Genomic DNA, 14,810 nt, shown 5'->3' with positions numbered 1-14,810 from the left:
TTCCACCATAACCTTAGTACACATACACACACACACACACACACACACACACACACACACACGAGCTGAGATTGTAAGAGTTTTACAACCTAATTAAAATTCAAAGGAAAAAAAAGTGAATTCCTGATAGTAGCAACAGATGGTTGAATTTTAAATTTTCTGTCCTACCTGGACCATCCCAATCATCTGTCTCAACTCCAGGCTGGCCTGGCTTTTCTGACTGTGTGTCCCCATCTGATTCTGCCGTCTCCTGGACTCCTTCATCATCACCTGGAAAACACCAACACACAGAGAGAAAGGGAAATAATTAAAGCTCTTCACTTGACATTTAGATCCTGGTAAAGGGATGCCCTTAGCATATGTCTAAGTATATGTTTGCTACATATAGTTGTCATTATATAGATGAAATGCCCATGATTTCTCATCTACTGTGGCTTTATAATAAAGAAAATTAGCATTAGTCATCAATAAATGAATAAATTTTTACCGCCATTTACTGCTATAAACAAGAACAGTTCTGTAAAAATTTTATTCAGTTATTAATATTATACAGAAGAAAATAAAAAAGCAGTATGTAATTACTATACTGCTCTCAATACAGAAAACCTTAGCTCTCGTATTTCCAAATACTAATTTTTATAAAGGCAAGACGCATCAAAACAAAAACAATTACAGGCTTAAGATAAGACATTTACGTGTTGGGCTGAATTTAGGTTATTTTGAAGATTGCCCCCAGCTTTAAACTTGTTAAAACTTGGTTGTATTTTTAAAATGGATATAAAAAAGCCATCATTAAATGATCAGCATATGTAGCATACGAGATGAGCCAGTGACTCAAATCTTCACAGTGCAAGAAGCTATAAAGTTATACTTGTTCTTTTTTTTTTTTTTTGAGAGAGAGAGAGCGTAAGGGGGGCAGGAAGCAGAGGGAGAGGGAGAGAGAATCTTAAGTAGGCTACACACTCTGCACAGACCCTGTTTGCAGGCTCAATGCAGAGCTAGATCTCAGGACCCTGAGATCATGACCTCAACTGAAGTCAGGAGTTGGACATTTAACCGACTGAGCTACCCAGGCCCCCAAGCTATACTTGTTCTTGAAAAGTGTAGCTAGTTCACACAGCTTCATGCCTTCATTTCCAATAAGAAAAGAAAACGTAATATATTTTGAGCAAAAGCATAGTCACGGCAAAGAAGATATATTAACAATACAATTGCATTTTAAAAGTAAAAAGTCTAATTTATAAATACCTTCACTTTAAGTGATAAAGTAACTGCTTTATAGGAAAGTAATCCATGGGGACACGGTACACACAAAAATACTCCATAATATACCTACTATCAATGATAATAGAGATCAGAACACAGAATACAAGAGAATGTGATGTCAGAAATAAAAAGAATGCATACCAAAAACATGGCAACTAAACCTTGAATCTAATAATGCCAAAATTTTTAAATTAAATCGCTTGCCCATCTAGTCTTTCTCTGAAGTATTAAGTAACTGTTTTCCACATAGTTGCCCAAATCTGTAATAGTACTTAACTTTTCATATGATTATACAAAAAAATGCACTGCATTCTTAAAATCTTTACAAGTAACCTAGAAATTACAAAATTTTCAGGAAACTATTACTATTACAACTGACATCAATATGATGTTGATGACTTTTGAACTTTAGACTCTATAAATTTTCTATTCATTTCTATATATGGCCTCACAAAATGAATCATTTAAAAAGTGGAATAAAGGTAGAGAGCATGCAGAAGCTCACTGACAGCTTCGTTGTCATAATTTCCATAACCGAGGATCACTGGCTCTGGTGGGTAACAAAGAATAAAACATACACCCTACACAACCAAACCCCATGTCTGGAATTGAAGGCTCTTTGAAAGTTGAGTTCTCTCTTCTTTTCAGGATGATCACCATGAATAGCAATGAAATTGTTTCCGCAAAATAATAGATACTGAGTATCTACCATGTTTAAGGAACTGTAATAGGTATAGAAAGATACATATGGAAAAATACAATACCTTTCTGGAAGTAGTATAAAACCCATTTAAGAGAGTAAATTCACAAATAATAAGAAGAGTGCTAAGCAAGGTCCAAGTATCATAAGAAAGGTACAAAGGCTCAGGAGTAAGATAAGAGTTTTAATCTGTGTTCCTTTCTGCAGGTCATACAGAACAACACAGACACATCAACCAATTCTCTTATAAGATCAGTGGAAGAATTCTGCTCTCACTTCTCAGACACAAAGAGGGATGGTTCTCAGCCTGCATAGACAAGTAGGCTTTACTTCCTTTTAATATTTTCATATACTGTGAACCCTGTGCTAAGTGCCGCTCAGCCCAACCCTGCCTGTCCTGGCCCCTGTCTAGTGAGCCCCTTCCTACTTCCCCTAATTCAGAGACTAAGGCTTTAAAGCCTGTTCAACAGAGGTTTACGGCAACTGTTTTGATTGGTCAGAGCCCAGGTTGTACCGGTTGTTGACTACGTTAAAGAGTGGCCCTGCATATAATGCCACACGGGTAACAGATTGGTATAACTGGAATCCTGAAGTATTAGCTCTGGCAGAGAACCCTGATACTTTCTATGAGCTGGTTATTCTTTGCTTGCCCCTTCCTGCTGGAATCAATTGACTCTCCTCCATGTTCTACTTTGTACTTTGTGCTCCATGGAGGTGGGATTCTGTGGACCCCCTCACTGGGGCTGCTTTGTTGTCTGATTTCTGGTTCGGTTCAATCAATGGGAGGCACTGACAAGATCAGAGGATCAGAGGACAGGAAGACAGGAAGAGAGAAGACAGGTCCATATCCCTCAATTCCATCCTCTCTGATGGTCTCCAGTTGTTAGCAATGGCTGTGTTGTACAGTCAGCACTCCTGGGAAGTGGCCTGCCTGCTTCTCCCATGCTCCTGCATCACCATCACGGTCACTTCCCGTGACTGTTCAGATCAGGAGCGCTAACAGCTTCCCACTGTTTCCAGCCTCTGGGTGCATCACATCCCTTGTTGGTTTGGTTCCCTTAAGCCTATCCACACCTTGTACACTGTCCCTTCACCAAACTCTCTTTAGCAAAACCCATTGACCAAGTTATCAGTTTTCTTCTGGGACTCTTACTGAAGCATTCCATTTCTTCCCAAGCTCCTTATATTATTATGTTCATGGTTTTTGTCCAGTCATGGCTTATACAATAATTTGCAGTAAACTTTCTTTAAAAAGACTCACTTTTTATAACATATAGACATATTTCTAAAAACAAAACTTCTTATCACTGCTAAAGAAAAATCAGTCGTTAGATGCCCATAATAGAAGGTAATAATAAAAATAAATACAATAAAAATAAAGGTAACATTATTAACGTCTCAATATTGTGTCTATTTAGACTCTGAGTCTCTGGTCTCAATTCCCTGTAATAGAAAAGAAAAGTAACAAGTTAAGCTATTTAAGTCACAGTAATATAAAGATGGGATTTTCTCACTGAAACACAAAGAATATAAGAAACTTGAAAACTTTCTCACCGGTTGATTCAATGCTACTTAATGCAATTATCAGTATAGCACCTTAACCTTCTTGAGTACCCCCAGGGTACCTGGCCTAATTTGGGGAAATATGACCTTTACAACACTTCATTCTTCATGGACACCAGAATCCACACTAGACTCTGCCATCTACTCCAGTAAGCTTTTGAGTGCATTTCCACTTCTGAGTGGAGGTTTAACTCAGGACAATAATGCAGAGGAGCTTACAAAGGAAAACATCCTCCCCAACAGTGAAAGTAGAGAATGCAACCTATAATTTTAAACAGCATCTATTCCTTCCAGGCACTTTTCTCATGTCTTATGAATCTTGAAACAAGGAGGGGACTCTGGAGATGATCTGAGCCAAATGAGAGAAATTTACTGACTACAAAATTGATGCACAGATAGGATCAGTAACTTACGTATGATCTTACAGCTGCCATATTTATATCTGCATAAGGCACCTTGCTCGAACCTTCTCATGCTTGAGCAATAAGTGCTTTCCAGCCATCACAGGGGTGACTGAAGCAGCTTTAGGTAGATGTCCTTTCTTCAACAAGCAGGGAGTAGGGGAGAGCATGAAGGGGCATCATAAAAGTCACCAAAAACAGCAGTTTATTCAAGGTTAGGAATTAAATTTGACTCTCCTGCCAGTCTAGCATTCTTTCCAAAACACTTTTCTTGCCTCTGCCATGCCCCACCCCCTCTAGCTGAGTACAGAACCCTGCACACCTGAAAGAGCTGAATAATCTCAGAGCAACACGTAATGAAGCAAGCATGAGACATGCTGTTAAAAATTACATACCCAAGGGCTCAGATAGTAAAATTCTGCGTAGAACCACTTGGAGAAGTTAAATTTTATATTCGGATACTAACTATTCCACCCTGATGTCCACACAAAGGAGTAAATCTTTCTGAATTTTACTATTACATTTATATTGTTGGAAACATGTGGTGCCATGCACAATTTAATCAATCATGAACATTTACAATGCATATTTTTGAAGATACAGTGAGATATATACTTTCTCTTAAGGACCATATAATCTAGTAAAGGAGCTAGGTAATATGCATAAGAGAAGTAACCACTGATAAAAACCTACAATCAAGGTAGTCCATGAATAATTCCAAATGAAAACACATAAGATATAGAAATTCAGAGACCAGAAGCATGAAATGACATTGACCATGGAGAAGCTAGTATAATTCCAGAGTTCTTCATATTGAAGGCAATGAAAAGCAGTAGAGGTATTTCAGTAGGGGGCTGATATGATCATGTGACACAAATACATTAACCAACATATATTTATTGAGTTTCTATAAACACATTTTGTTAGACATCTGGTCTTTGAGTTCTCCCTTACTCATTCCATAACAGCACTCTGACCCATGTCTCAGACATTCTTGCCCCAAAATTTTGTGAGACTATAGTTAAGTCTACTCTGAAATATTTTATTAGGCAAATTACATATTTAGAGGGAAAAATAATGAGAAATACAGTGGGAAATACGTTTGGAAGACTATATTACAGAGTAATCACAATAATCACAAAAATTAGATGTTAAAAGAATCCAGTTGAATTTATAAATGTTCATCTTTATTGAACAGAGATGATATAAACTGTTCTTTATTAATACATTAACTTTTGAGTCCCAGGCACTGGGCTGAGCACCAAGAATATAAAACAAAGATGGCTCCTTTTCTCATATAACTTACAGACTAAAACAGAGACAAATCAATAGACTGCAATCTCATGTGGCGAATACTTTGATGGGAGCACTCCAACATGTGACAGGAGCCCACAGGCGTGACACCTACACCAGACTTGGTGCAGCAGAAGTTTCCTGGAGGAAAGAACCAATAAAATTTCTGAAATTTTGAAGGCATGACCTTATAACCTGAATTCTGTAGGTTTAATGACCTGAGGCTCCATGATTGAAAACCATTTCTCAGATTAAAAATGAAAGCCATCTCCCCCCCAAAAAAAAATGAAAAAAAAAAATGCCATATGAAAAACATTACAGTAATTAAGTTGCTTGTCCAGAAAAAATGGTGATGAAACTAAAGACATCTCAATGATGCAAAAGTAGAACCCATACAAAGTTTTAAGATGCTAAGAGAAATAGTTTGAGAAATTCTGCTACTGTACAATGGTTAAATGAATCAAGTCCTTTCTTTTATTCAGTCTAGGCTAAATTTACCCAGGATCATCCTCGTCTACATCTACTGGGAAAAGAAAATAGCAGGATGACTACAAATCTCAGCAGACCCTTGATGCACAGAGAAATTTGGTAAATCACTCAAAATGAAAATATTATAATACAGCCTATTAGGGGCTTGATTGAACTAGTAATTTCATATAATAAAATACTTTCATTAAATGTCACTTAACTGCCAAAATGGAACTATAGAGCTTAGATTTCAACTTGCACCAACATCTGGAGCAATACCCAGTATTGATAATCCTGATTCATGGAACAATTTGCTCTAATTTGTTTCATTATGCAGCACATATAATTAGAATTACTGAAAATAAATATTGCAGAGTATTTAGTTAAAGAAACACTGTAAAGATAGTTGATTGTATACAATTAACAGCTCAAAAGGAATTACATTTTGCAACTGTTTTAAGCTATTTTAAAATTGGGTACATGTGAAGTATATATCACATTAATAAAAATAAATCTAAGACAGAAGAATAGTTTAGAGCCCTTGATCAATTACCTAATATGTTTTCTTAAAGAAAAAAATGCCAAAAAGGAAAAGATGACCGAAAACATAAGAATGTTACATGAAGTGATACACTTGAGTGCAGAAAACTAAATGGGTTGAAATTAAATTTATATTCACCTCAACATCTACTATGTGCCACATACTAAAATCATAAAGATGAATAAGGCAGAAAACATGTCCTCAAGCTTGGATTCTATATTAAACCTAAACACGGTTACCATTTCTTGAGTACCACTCAGCATTAGCTAAATGCTTTACGAACATCACATCAATTCTGCCATGCAATGGTATCCCTGTATTTCAGAAGAGTAAGCCAAGAAGCAGATATGTGAGAAGATGCCCACACACTGCTAGCAGATTCAAAAACTGACCCCAAGTCAGTCTCACTCCAGTGACCATACTCCAAACCCCAAGGGTATTACAATGAAACTCTACTGAATATCAAGCAACAAAAAGAGCTGGATGTGATCTGATAGCTGCTTCTCTTCTCCATATTATAAGCCTTGTTTCTTCATTATGCTTACATGTTAAAATGAAATGTTTGAGGATATAATATTTATAAGCATGATTTTTTCTAAAGTACACTATTTGACTTAGAACTTGGTAAAGTCAACTACACATAGATGCTTAATCAATAACCATTGCTCACTCATGAGTGATAAAATTAGATCCTGGTTTCATTCTTTTTACCATAACCTACTACAGTATCATTACATTTGCTAATTAATTGCCTTCAGCACATTATTTCTATTTAATAACTAAAATATGTCACATTTTAAAAAAACAAAAAAAAACAAAAAATAAAATAAATAAACAAAAAAAAATATGTCATATTTGTCAACTTTTAGACTCTTCATCTTCTAAGTTTATCTCAGGAAACTAACTCATTTTTATGGTAATGTTTTTACCTTATTCATTTTTAATCTTTTTACTAATGAAAATGAAATGATTAAAAAATAATTTAATCGAATGTGAAATCTCTGAATTACTCTTAAGAAACACTATTTTTTCCCCTCATGACAGGGAGTTGCTTCTTCTCTTTCAATATATTTATTCTCGTGGAAAATTTATAAATAGAACTTTATTTTGATACTAATCCAGCTCCAGCTTCTTCTTGATTTGAATGGAAATGACTTTATTGACCGTTGTTTTTTTTTCCTTCTAACCATTTTTTTTATTCTTATATGTTTGAAATCAGTACTCTAAGTAGCTTATGAAAAATGGCATGAATAATTAATAGCCAAGATAATAATGACAAGTTTGTTAAGGTATTGCTTCAAAAGCTTTGTTGGTAGAAAGAAGAAAAAAGAGAGAAAAGGATGCTAGGGAGAGAATTAAAGAAAGAGCTAGGAATGCATCTGACACCCATTCATTTACTTGCTAAATTCTTTATTCACATACTTTTAAATAGAAATTTCAGTGTATTTTTAGCAAAGCACAAACACATTTAATGGGATAACCACTATATATATCCAGAGACCAATTCATAAAAAGATGAAACAGAATAAATGTCAAGCGGTAACAAAATCTATAATATTTCTAAAATTATGGCTATGGAGTTAATGGCTTTCCATTGCAAGATTAAACTCTTTTGTTGCTCTTTTAAAAGATATCACACATATTTTGCGGGCCCTTCCATTTTCCTTAGTCTAGTTTTCAAAATCAATGAGAGCCCTATTGGAGGAAATTGAAGGTGTTATTGAGCAATATAATACACAGCACAAATGACTCGGGGGAATGCACTAGAATATAGTCTTTCGAACACATGAAACAGAATCTTTAAATTCCATATTTTAGGTATTGTTGGCAAGGTAGTAAAAGCAGTGGCTCTACTTGCTAAGCAAAAATAATTTCAAAAACACAAACATCTTTTCACTCAATGTTAGACATTCCTGTATAAATTAAAGATTTGCCACGTTCTGAGAAAGCCACTTTTTTCAGCACAAATAGCAGCAGCGTTTGCGAGCAGTCATACAAGAAAACAGCCCTTCTCAACCCTGCTCCTTTAATCCATGTAGTCCCTATCAATATTAACCTCTTATAGAAATTCTTGTACAATGTAACTATTGAACTTTCTTGACTAGGAGTGTTACTGTAGCTGTTAGTCATCCCTATAATGTATTTTGCAATCAGCTAAATCATCAAAGTATTTTTTAACAATGAACAGTTCAGAAGTGACAGATCTACTTTCTTGTTCACACTGCTTATCAGAGAGTAGATATCACATATGTTTTCCAGGTGCTTCCTATAGTTAGGATACCTTCACAGAAGCCGCTCATGAAAGATAAGGTCATAAAAGAGATGAAAAATGTGTGAGCTTCATACACTTATGGTTTTATCATCAGACAAGATAGCTTTGGTTAAAGGACTGTAACAGTCAAAAACAGAACACTACAGCTTCGTATTGAAGGGCGAGGACATTTAAGTTTAAGATTCAGTTTTTGTTTGCTTTGCCTAATAGTCCCATGATATCGTTGGGCTTAAAACAACAGTTTCGTAATAGATTAACCAAACAAAAGTGCCGTGGTAAGTTAACTCTGCGTTGCCAAAGTGTACATGTGGTTATATCACCAGATACAAAAATAAAACTATGCAATTGTTATCCCTTTTTGCTAACACCTAAATCTAAACATTTCAACCACTTGAAAAGAAAAGGCCCAATACGCTGTGGAGGGCTGTAATAGTGTCTGACTCAAGTCTCCCTTGGGCTTGCTACAAGTATATAAGAAAATGTAGGGTTTTGCCATATTCTGGATAGTTATATTCAGTGGACAATTATTTCCAAAAATGCATGTGATTTCCTTAACCTAATATGTCATTGTTTTGGCAATAACCTTTTCTCATATTTCAGAATATGAGCAATTAAACAGATCAAAAGAATAGAATAGAGTCCACATTTACTGGACTCTAAATTTTCAGACCCTGGATGAGGAAACAATTCTGGGTCAGTTGATGACAGTGGTCCAGAGCTAAGTCTGCTATTTTGAGAAGAAACTCAATCTCTACAGTTACCAGGTGCCTACTGTAATTTGTGGTATTCTATTATAGCTAGTAAGAGGCTATTGAACATGCTGATGTTTATGGTACTTATATAAAAGTCACAAATAAAGTATTAATAACTTAGGAAGAAAGGACAGTGATTTATAAATCATTTCATAGTCTTAATCCTAAACACTTACCCTAGATGTGAATATTATCCTCCATGTGAAAAGAGCTTTTCTCAACATTTAAGTTCACTAAAGACCTGGAGCATAAGGGAAATTTCCACATAGGATAAAATAAGGCAAATTCTCAGCAGTGTATCATCCAAGAATATTGCCTCTCATTATTTCTCTCAATGGGCACCTGAAAGAGTCAATACACAAGCAAGTGTGGGAGCATAAAAAACACCCTATTTTAAAAGATGCTTCTAAAATGTGTATTTCAAAGTTTATATATGTATTTTTTCTTATTATCCTTTCCCCTTCTCCCTACCTCCCACCCTACTCCCCCCCCAAAAAAATCCCCACACAGTAACAATTATATTCCGCTCAGAGGAGGATTCCATATAATTAAGGCACTTCTTGCTCCAAAGAAGAAAGTAATGCCTGATAATCTATAAATGAGGATACTCTGAACTGTAATTTATCTTTCACAAATCTGTTCTGCTATCAAGAAACCACTATTCTTCAGTTTGCTGGCTTCAGTCTTCAAGATTCAGACCCAGCATGCATTTTAGGGAATCATCATCACCAACAACAACAAAAAGTAAAGCCAAATCTCATAATCTCTGAAATAGTCTCTTTTATAAACCAGCCCAATCCACACAGAAAGATCAAACCAATTTAAGAAGGTAACATCTGAACTCTGCTTTCCATACAATCTTATTGTTTATTCTTTCTTTTTTAACAAAATGATTCATCCTGAAGAGGCCTCTCCTCTCTCATAATCCATTTAAGAATATGATTCATAAGTAATTCCTCATTACCACAGTGTTCCATTACTACAATTTAATTTACTAATTATAAATAGACTTTATTCAAGCCACACATCCAAAGTGTGAAAGCCCAATGGAGAATGCAACTAACAACTTCGGTCCACATCTGAATGCCCTTGCCCTTTATCCAACACTAGGTCAAACACTCCAATGACGAATGACTCTCAGAGCTCAAAATAAAGGATAATAATTATTTCTCCTGATAAACCCTATTCTTCCTACTGCTTGGCAATCAGAATAACACTTTACCCCCATTTTTTCTCTCTATAATGGCTTACGGGAAGCTCAGATTTGCATTTAATGCTTCAGCTTTCAAGATATCTATCCTCCTCTCTTATGCTTCTCATCATTTCCTATCCTTCATCTTGGATCAATGTCATCTCTCTGACCCATACCTATCTCTCCGGGGTCAACTCACACTACAATCTCCATTGCCCTCTTCGCTTGTTCATCAAGCTCTTGCAAACAACATGTTGTCCTGTCTACCTGAAACACTATTATTTATTTTCACCTACTTAATGCCTATTCAGCATTAGATGCCAGCTCAAGAGTTGCATTCTTAAGGACTTTTTCTCACCTTCCTCACTACGTCAAACCACCCTGTGCCACTTATGTGATTATTTTATTAATATATGCCTCCCCATGATCATGTAATCTCCAGAATAGCCAGGGGCTTCCCTGTGTTTACTTGCATGGTAACCACAGCATGCTCCATAATGTCTGATACAGTACATGTTCAATAAATATTTATCAAACTAGATAAAGCATGCATTTTGAATGGACTGATGACATAATGCTTGGAGTCATGAAGTAAAGACAAATAAAATCTATGCCCTCTGCATAAGCTGAAAACCATTCATAGTATAGAATTTGGAGTTGGGCGTGTGGCTGCCTGATCATAAAGACTGCATTTGCCAGCCTCCCCTTTAGAGAGGTGGACCACTCCTAAGACTAAGTTCTGGACAATGGGATGTAAGTGGGAGAGTTTTGTGGAAGCTTCCAGGAACCTATTCTTACAGCTGAATCTAATCCTGATGACGTTTGCATATCTGAGCAAAAAAGGAAAAAAAAAAAAAAAGTATTCTAGGTCACATTAGCCTCATCCCAGCTCAGATCCGTATCTAGCTTCTAGCACAAGTCAGAGTCCCAAGTACGTTATCACAAGACCCATTTAGACTCTTTTTACCACAAGGTCTTCCCACACCACCTCCTCCCTCAGGGCCAGCAAGAGGTCCTTGGCTGCTGGTGATAACGCAGGAAAAACACAGATAGTATCCACAGCATCATCCAGATTTTTAGAAACATGGGAGAATTTTTCCCCTCTCTGCTTTAATTTTTAACGCAGTACTTTAATGAGTATCTGTGGTCTGTATAGGCACAGGTAACTTACCCTATAATGATAATAGATTTGGAATTCAGATATCTAAATGCCAAACATTTTAGGAATCTTACTCAAGGTTTTCCAAAAATTCAGAATTTGAAACCAAACTTAACATTCTTGATCATTGCTATCCCCTAGAGCTCACTCACATTGACTAAAGGTACTAACGGGTTGATTCAGGCTTTCTAGAGCCTAAAGCTTATACAATTTGGGAGGCTCTCTTTAAAAGAAGAATACAAAGCCATAATTACAAAATTGGGTGAGGACCATGGAAGGAGTCTATGCAAGTGAGGAGTTCTGAAGCTAGACTACACTGCATTGAACTGTCCTAGGCTCATAAAGCATTTGATATCAAAATAGCTAAACAATTACTAAATAAAATTAAAAGGGAAATGAATATATCTTATATTGATTTGACAATGTTAAGTTTAAAGATAAGATTCATATTTTATGTAGATTTTCAAAATTCATTCCTTTTCTTAGTGATCTGATTTTTAGGGCTACCTTCGAAGTTCTCTAACACTCCTGCCAGTATTATAGAGAAAACATCATTCTTTTCTAAATTGGGTTTTCCTTAGGATATAGGCTATTTTCCTTGCCCATTTTTTTCCTAGTATGACTCCATATCTTTGTAGAGTTGTTTCTTGTTATGAGTGCCTGTATTTCAGTATTCCCTTTGGTATTCAGCCACCAGGACAGGATATAGGAGCACATGGCTCAAGGATTGGATGAGGCAGGTGTGCGCTGGTGAACAGCTTCCGTACTAGAAAGATGCACATTCAACAAGGAAGTTTGAGAATGAACATATTCTCCTTCCTTTACCAGCTCAAACATAACATTTTCTCCACTCCTTATATTTACTCCCTTTCTCACCCATACCTGTTTTCCTTTCCTTCCTAGATGACTGTATCTTTTAAGAAATGAGAACATTCTTTATAAATTCCCCTTTATGTCTCTGTACACGTGTGGTCATGTATAAACACTCACACATATCAATGCTTCTACGGCCAAAAACAAGTCATATAGGTTCTCAGTGTTGGTTAACTAGACTGGACCATAATTTGCATATCTAAATAAAAAATAGACTGCCTTGTGCTAATTCTGTGCAACAAGAGAAATGACATCACATTCCATTGTTAAATAGGTAGGGGGGCAACGTGTTTTATATATCTGTAGATTTCTACCTTGATAAATCTCTATCTTGAAAAATAATCCTTAAAGAGACCTTCCCTTCTCACTGTCAGAAAAATAGACTCACAGCCTACTGTCTGAGCTACTCCACTTTCCATCTCCGGTATGTACGTAAGATGTGGTGAGATACAGCCACTGTCAAGTTTCAGAACAGTTCCTTGTCTAATCTTTCCGCTTCTCCAGATCTCTGATACAGAACCTGTTAGAATGTATTGCTTACTTTTCCAGTTCCTATGTTTATCTCACTTCCACTCTTGCCATCTGCTGCACTGCATTTCCTCCAGAAAAGTGAAAAGTTTCCACAGTGCCCAGAGATTTCCCTCCAAACAATGCCCTCTTCCCCTCTTCCTTCCTTCCTTTCTCCGCTTTTTATTGGGTCTCATTTTGTGTTAAGGTCAAGCTGTTTTAGAGAGTTCTCTTTGCAAACATTTCTACAGGGCTGAAATTCCTATTTGAATAGTTTTGATGGATTTGTAAACATTTGTTGTTTTTGAACTGGCTGTGGCCCAAGTACACCCATTTTGGGGTGTCCCCACTCATTTGGATTACCTGGAAACAACTTCGCAAGAAACAGGCAGTGAGAAACTGTGGCTTATTTCATGCCACCAAATCAGGGCAATGTAATCATCCAGTTAGTATAATGAGTCTAAAGACCATTCGGTATAGCCCTCTCATTATATCAAAATGCCAACTTCACTTACTGAAAGCTAGCTTGTACTGACAGAGTCTTTAACTAGAAATATTTTAAGCACACCTCTAATTCCTTTACTTGAGCCTTTCTTTTTTATTTCTTTTTCTTAACATGTACCCTTATTCTTGACTGACACGTCAGGCTTCGTAAGTGTTTAATTAGAAAATGCCAAATTAAAAATACCCTGGAAAAAGCCCGTTTTATGCTTTCTATGCCCAGGTTTCTTCAGATGTGTTCATTTCCTTCTACAGGAATTATACTGATAGACACCAGAAAACAAAACCAGTTCTCTATTTCCATAAGTATAACCACCTGAGTTTTAATTCGGTATTAACCTTTAGTAGTTCTGTGACTTTAGCCAAGTTACAGACCCTCTGAAAGTCACAGGTGAAAACAGCACCTACCCTGCAGGACAGTCAGTTGATTAGAGATGACACACGTGCTGCAAGATGTCTGACTTTCAGGAGCAGTCGGCAAATGAAAGTTGTTATTACCATTATTATAATTATTATAATTGGTACGTAGTCTCAATGCCAATCTCTGGAAACTCACTGAACTACAAAAAAGGAGCCGAAAGAGAGATCTGTATTCCTTATCAGTATTTACTCCACTGGTATAACACATCCAGTTATTTTTACTTGACCTTTTAAGAACAACAAAAAAGTGACTGACTTTATGACTATAATTAAATTCATCCGTACCACAGCTTTCACTTCCTTTTATACATTCTACATTTAGACCCACCAGAGAGAAAGATTATCCCACCAGGTAGTGGAGGGGCAAATTCTTTCATGCTTCCTGTTGCTTCTCAAATGATAATCAAAACATTGCAAGACGTTTCACATACTCACAAGAAGATATGAATTTTATATTAGGACATTGAGAACTTTGAAAATCTTATTTGATTTAAACCTCAAATATGTTAGCACAGAACAAAGAAATTTTTCTCAAATCACTTACAAACTTTAAGGATAAGAAGTAGAGGAGACATGGCTCCTTCTAAGAGATCAGTCTCTCTAAAATGATAACATTTTATCTAAAACCATAATGTGACCAACAGTCAGATGCAAGGTTGTCAACCACGTTAATTCCATATAATTAAAATAAATTAGCTTCCCAGGGTTCTCTAATGCTAATGCTGTGTTCATAATTTAAATTTTCATTATATAAAAAAATAAATTAAGAGTAAGTATATGTAAATGACTAGCAGATATTAATGTAGACCTGTATGAATTGTTATATATATGTTTTTAAACAAAATAAAATAGAAAAAAGGGATTTTTAATAAAAATAGCTATTTATACAATAATAACTTGAT

At 35.9% G+C, this 14,810-nt stretch overlaps 1 protein-coding gene across 2 annotated transcripts in view; it reads right to left on the bottom strand.

The window, feature by feature from the left end:
* Nucleotides 1-14,810, bottom strand: part of ZFPM2 (zinc finger protein, FOG family member 2) — a 442,921-nt gene that overhangs the window by 326,331 nt on the left and 101,780 nt on the right. For both annotated transcript variants that reach the window (XM_040625722.1, XM_040625723.1), the window contains one exon: nt 169-270. In XM_040625722.1, the coding sequence (XP_040481656.1) occupies nt 169-270 (102 nt within the window). The remainder of the gene's footprint in view (nt 1-168; nt 271-14,810) is intronic.

This window comes from Ursus maritimus, unplaced genomic scaffold, assembly GCF_017311325.1.
Source record: "Ursus maritimus isolate PB19 unplaced genomic scaffold, ASM1731132v1 scaffold_9, whole genome shotgun sequence".
In the NCBI taxonomy this organism is placed as follows: domain Eukaryota; kingdom Metazoa; phylum Chordata; class Mammalia; order Carnivora; family Ursidae; genus Ursus; species Ursus maritimus.
This window is presented reverse-complemented; position numbering and strand designations above follow the sequence as displayed.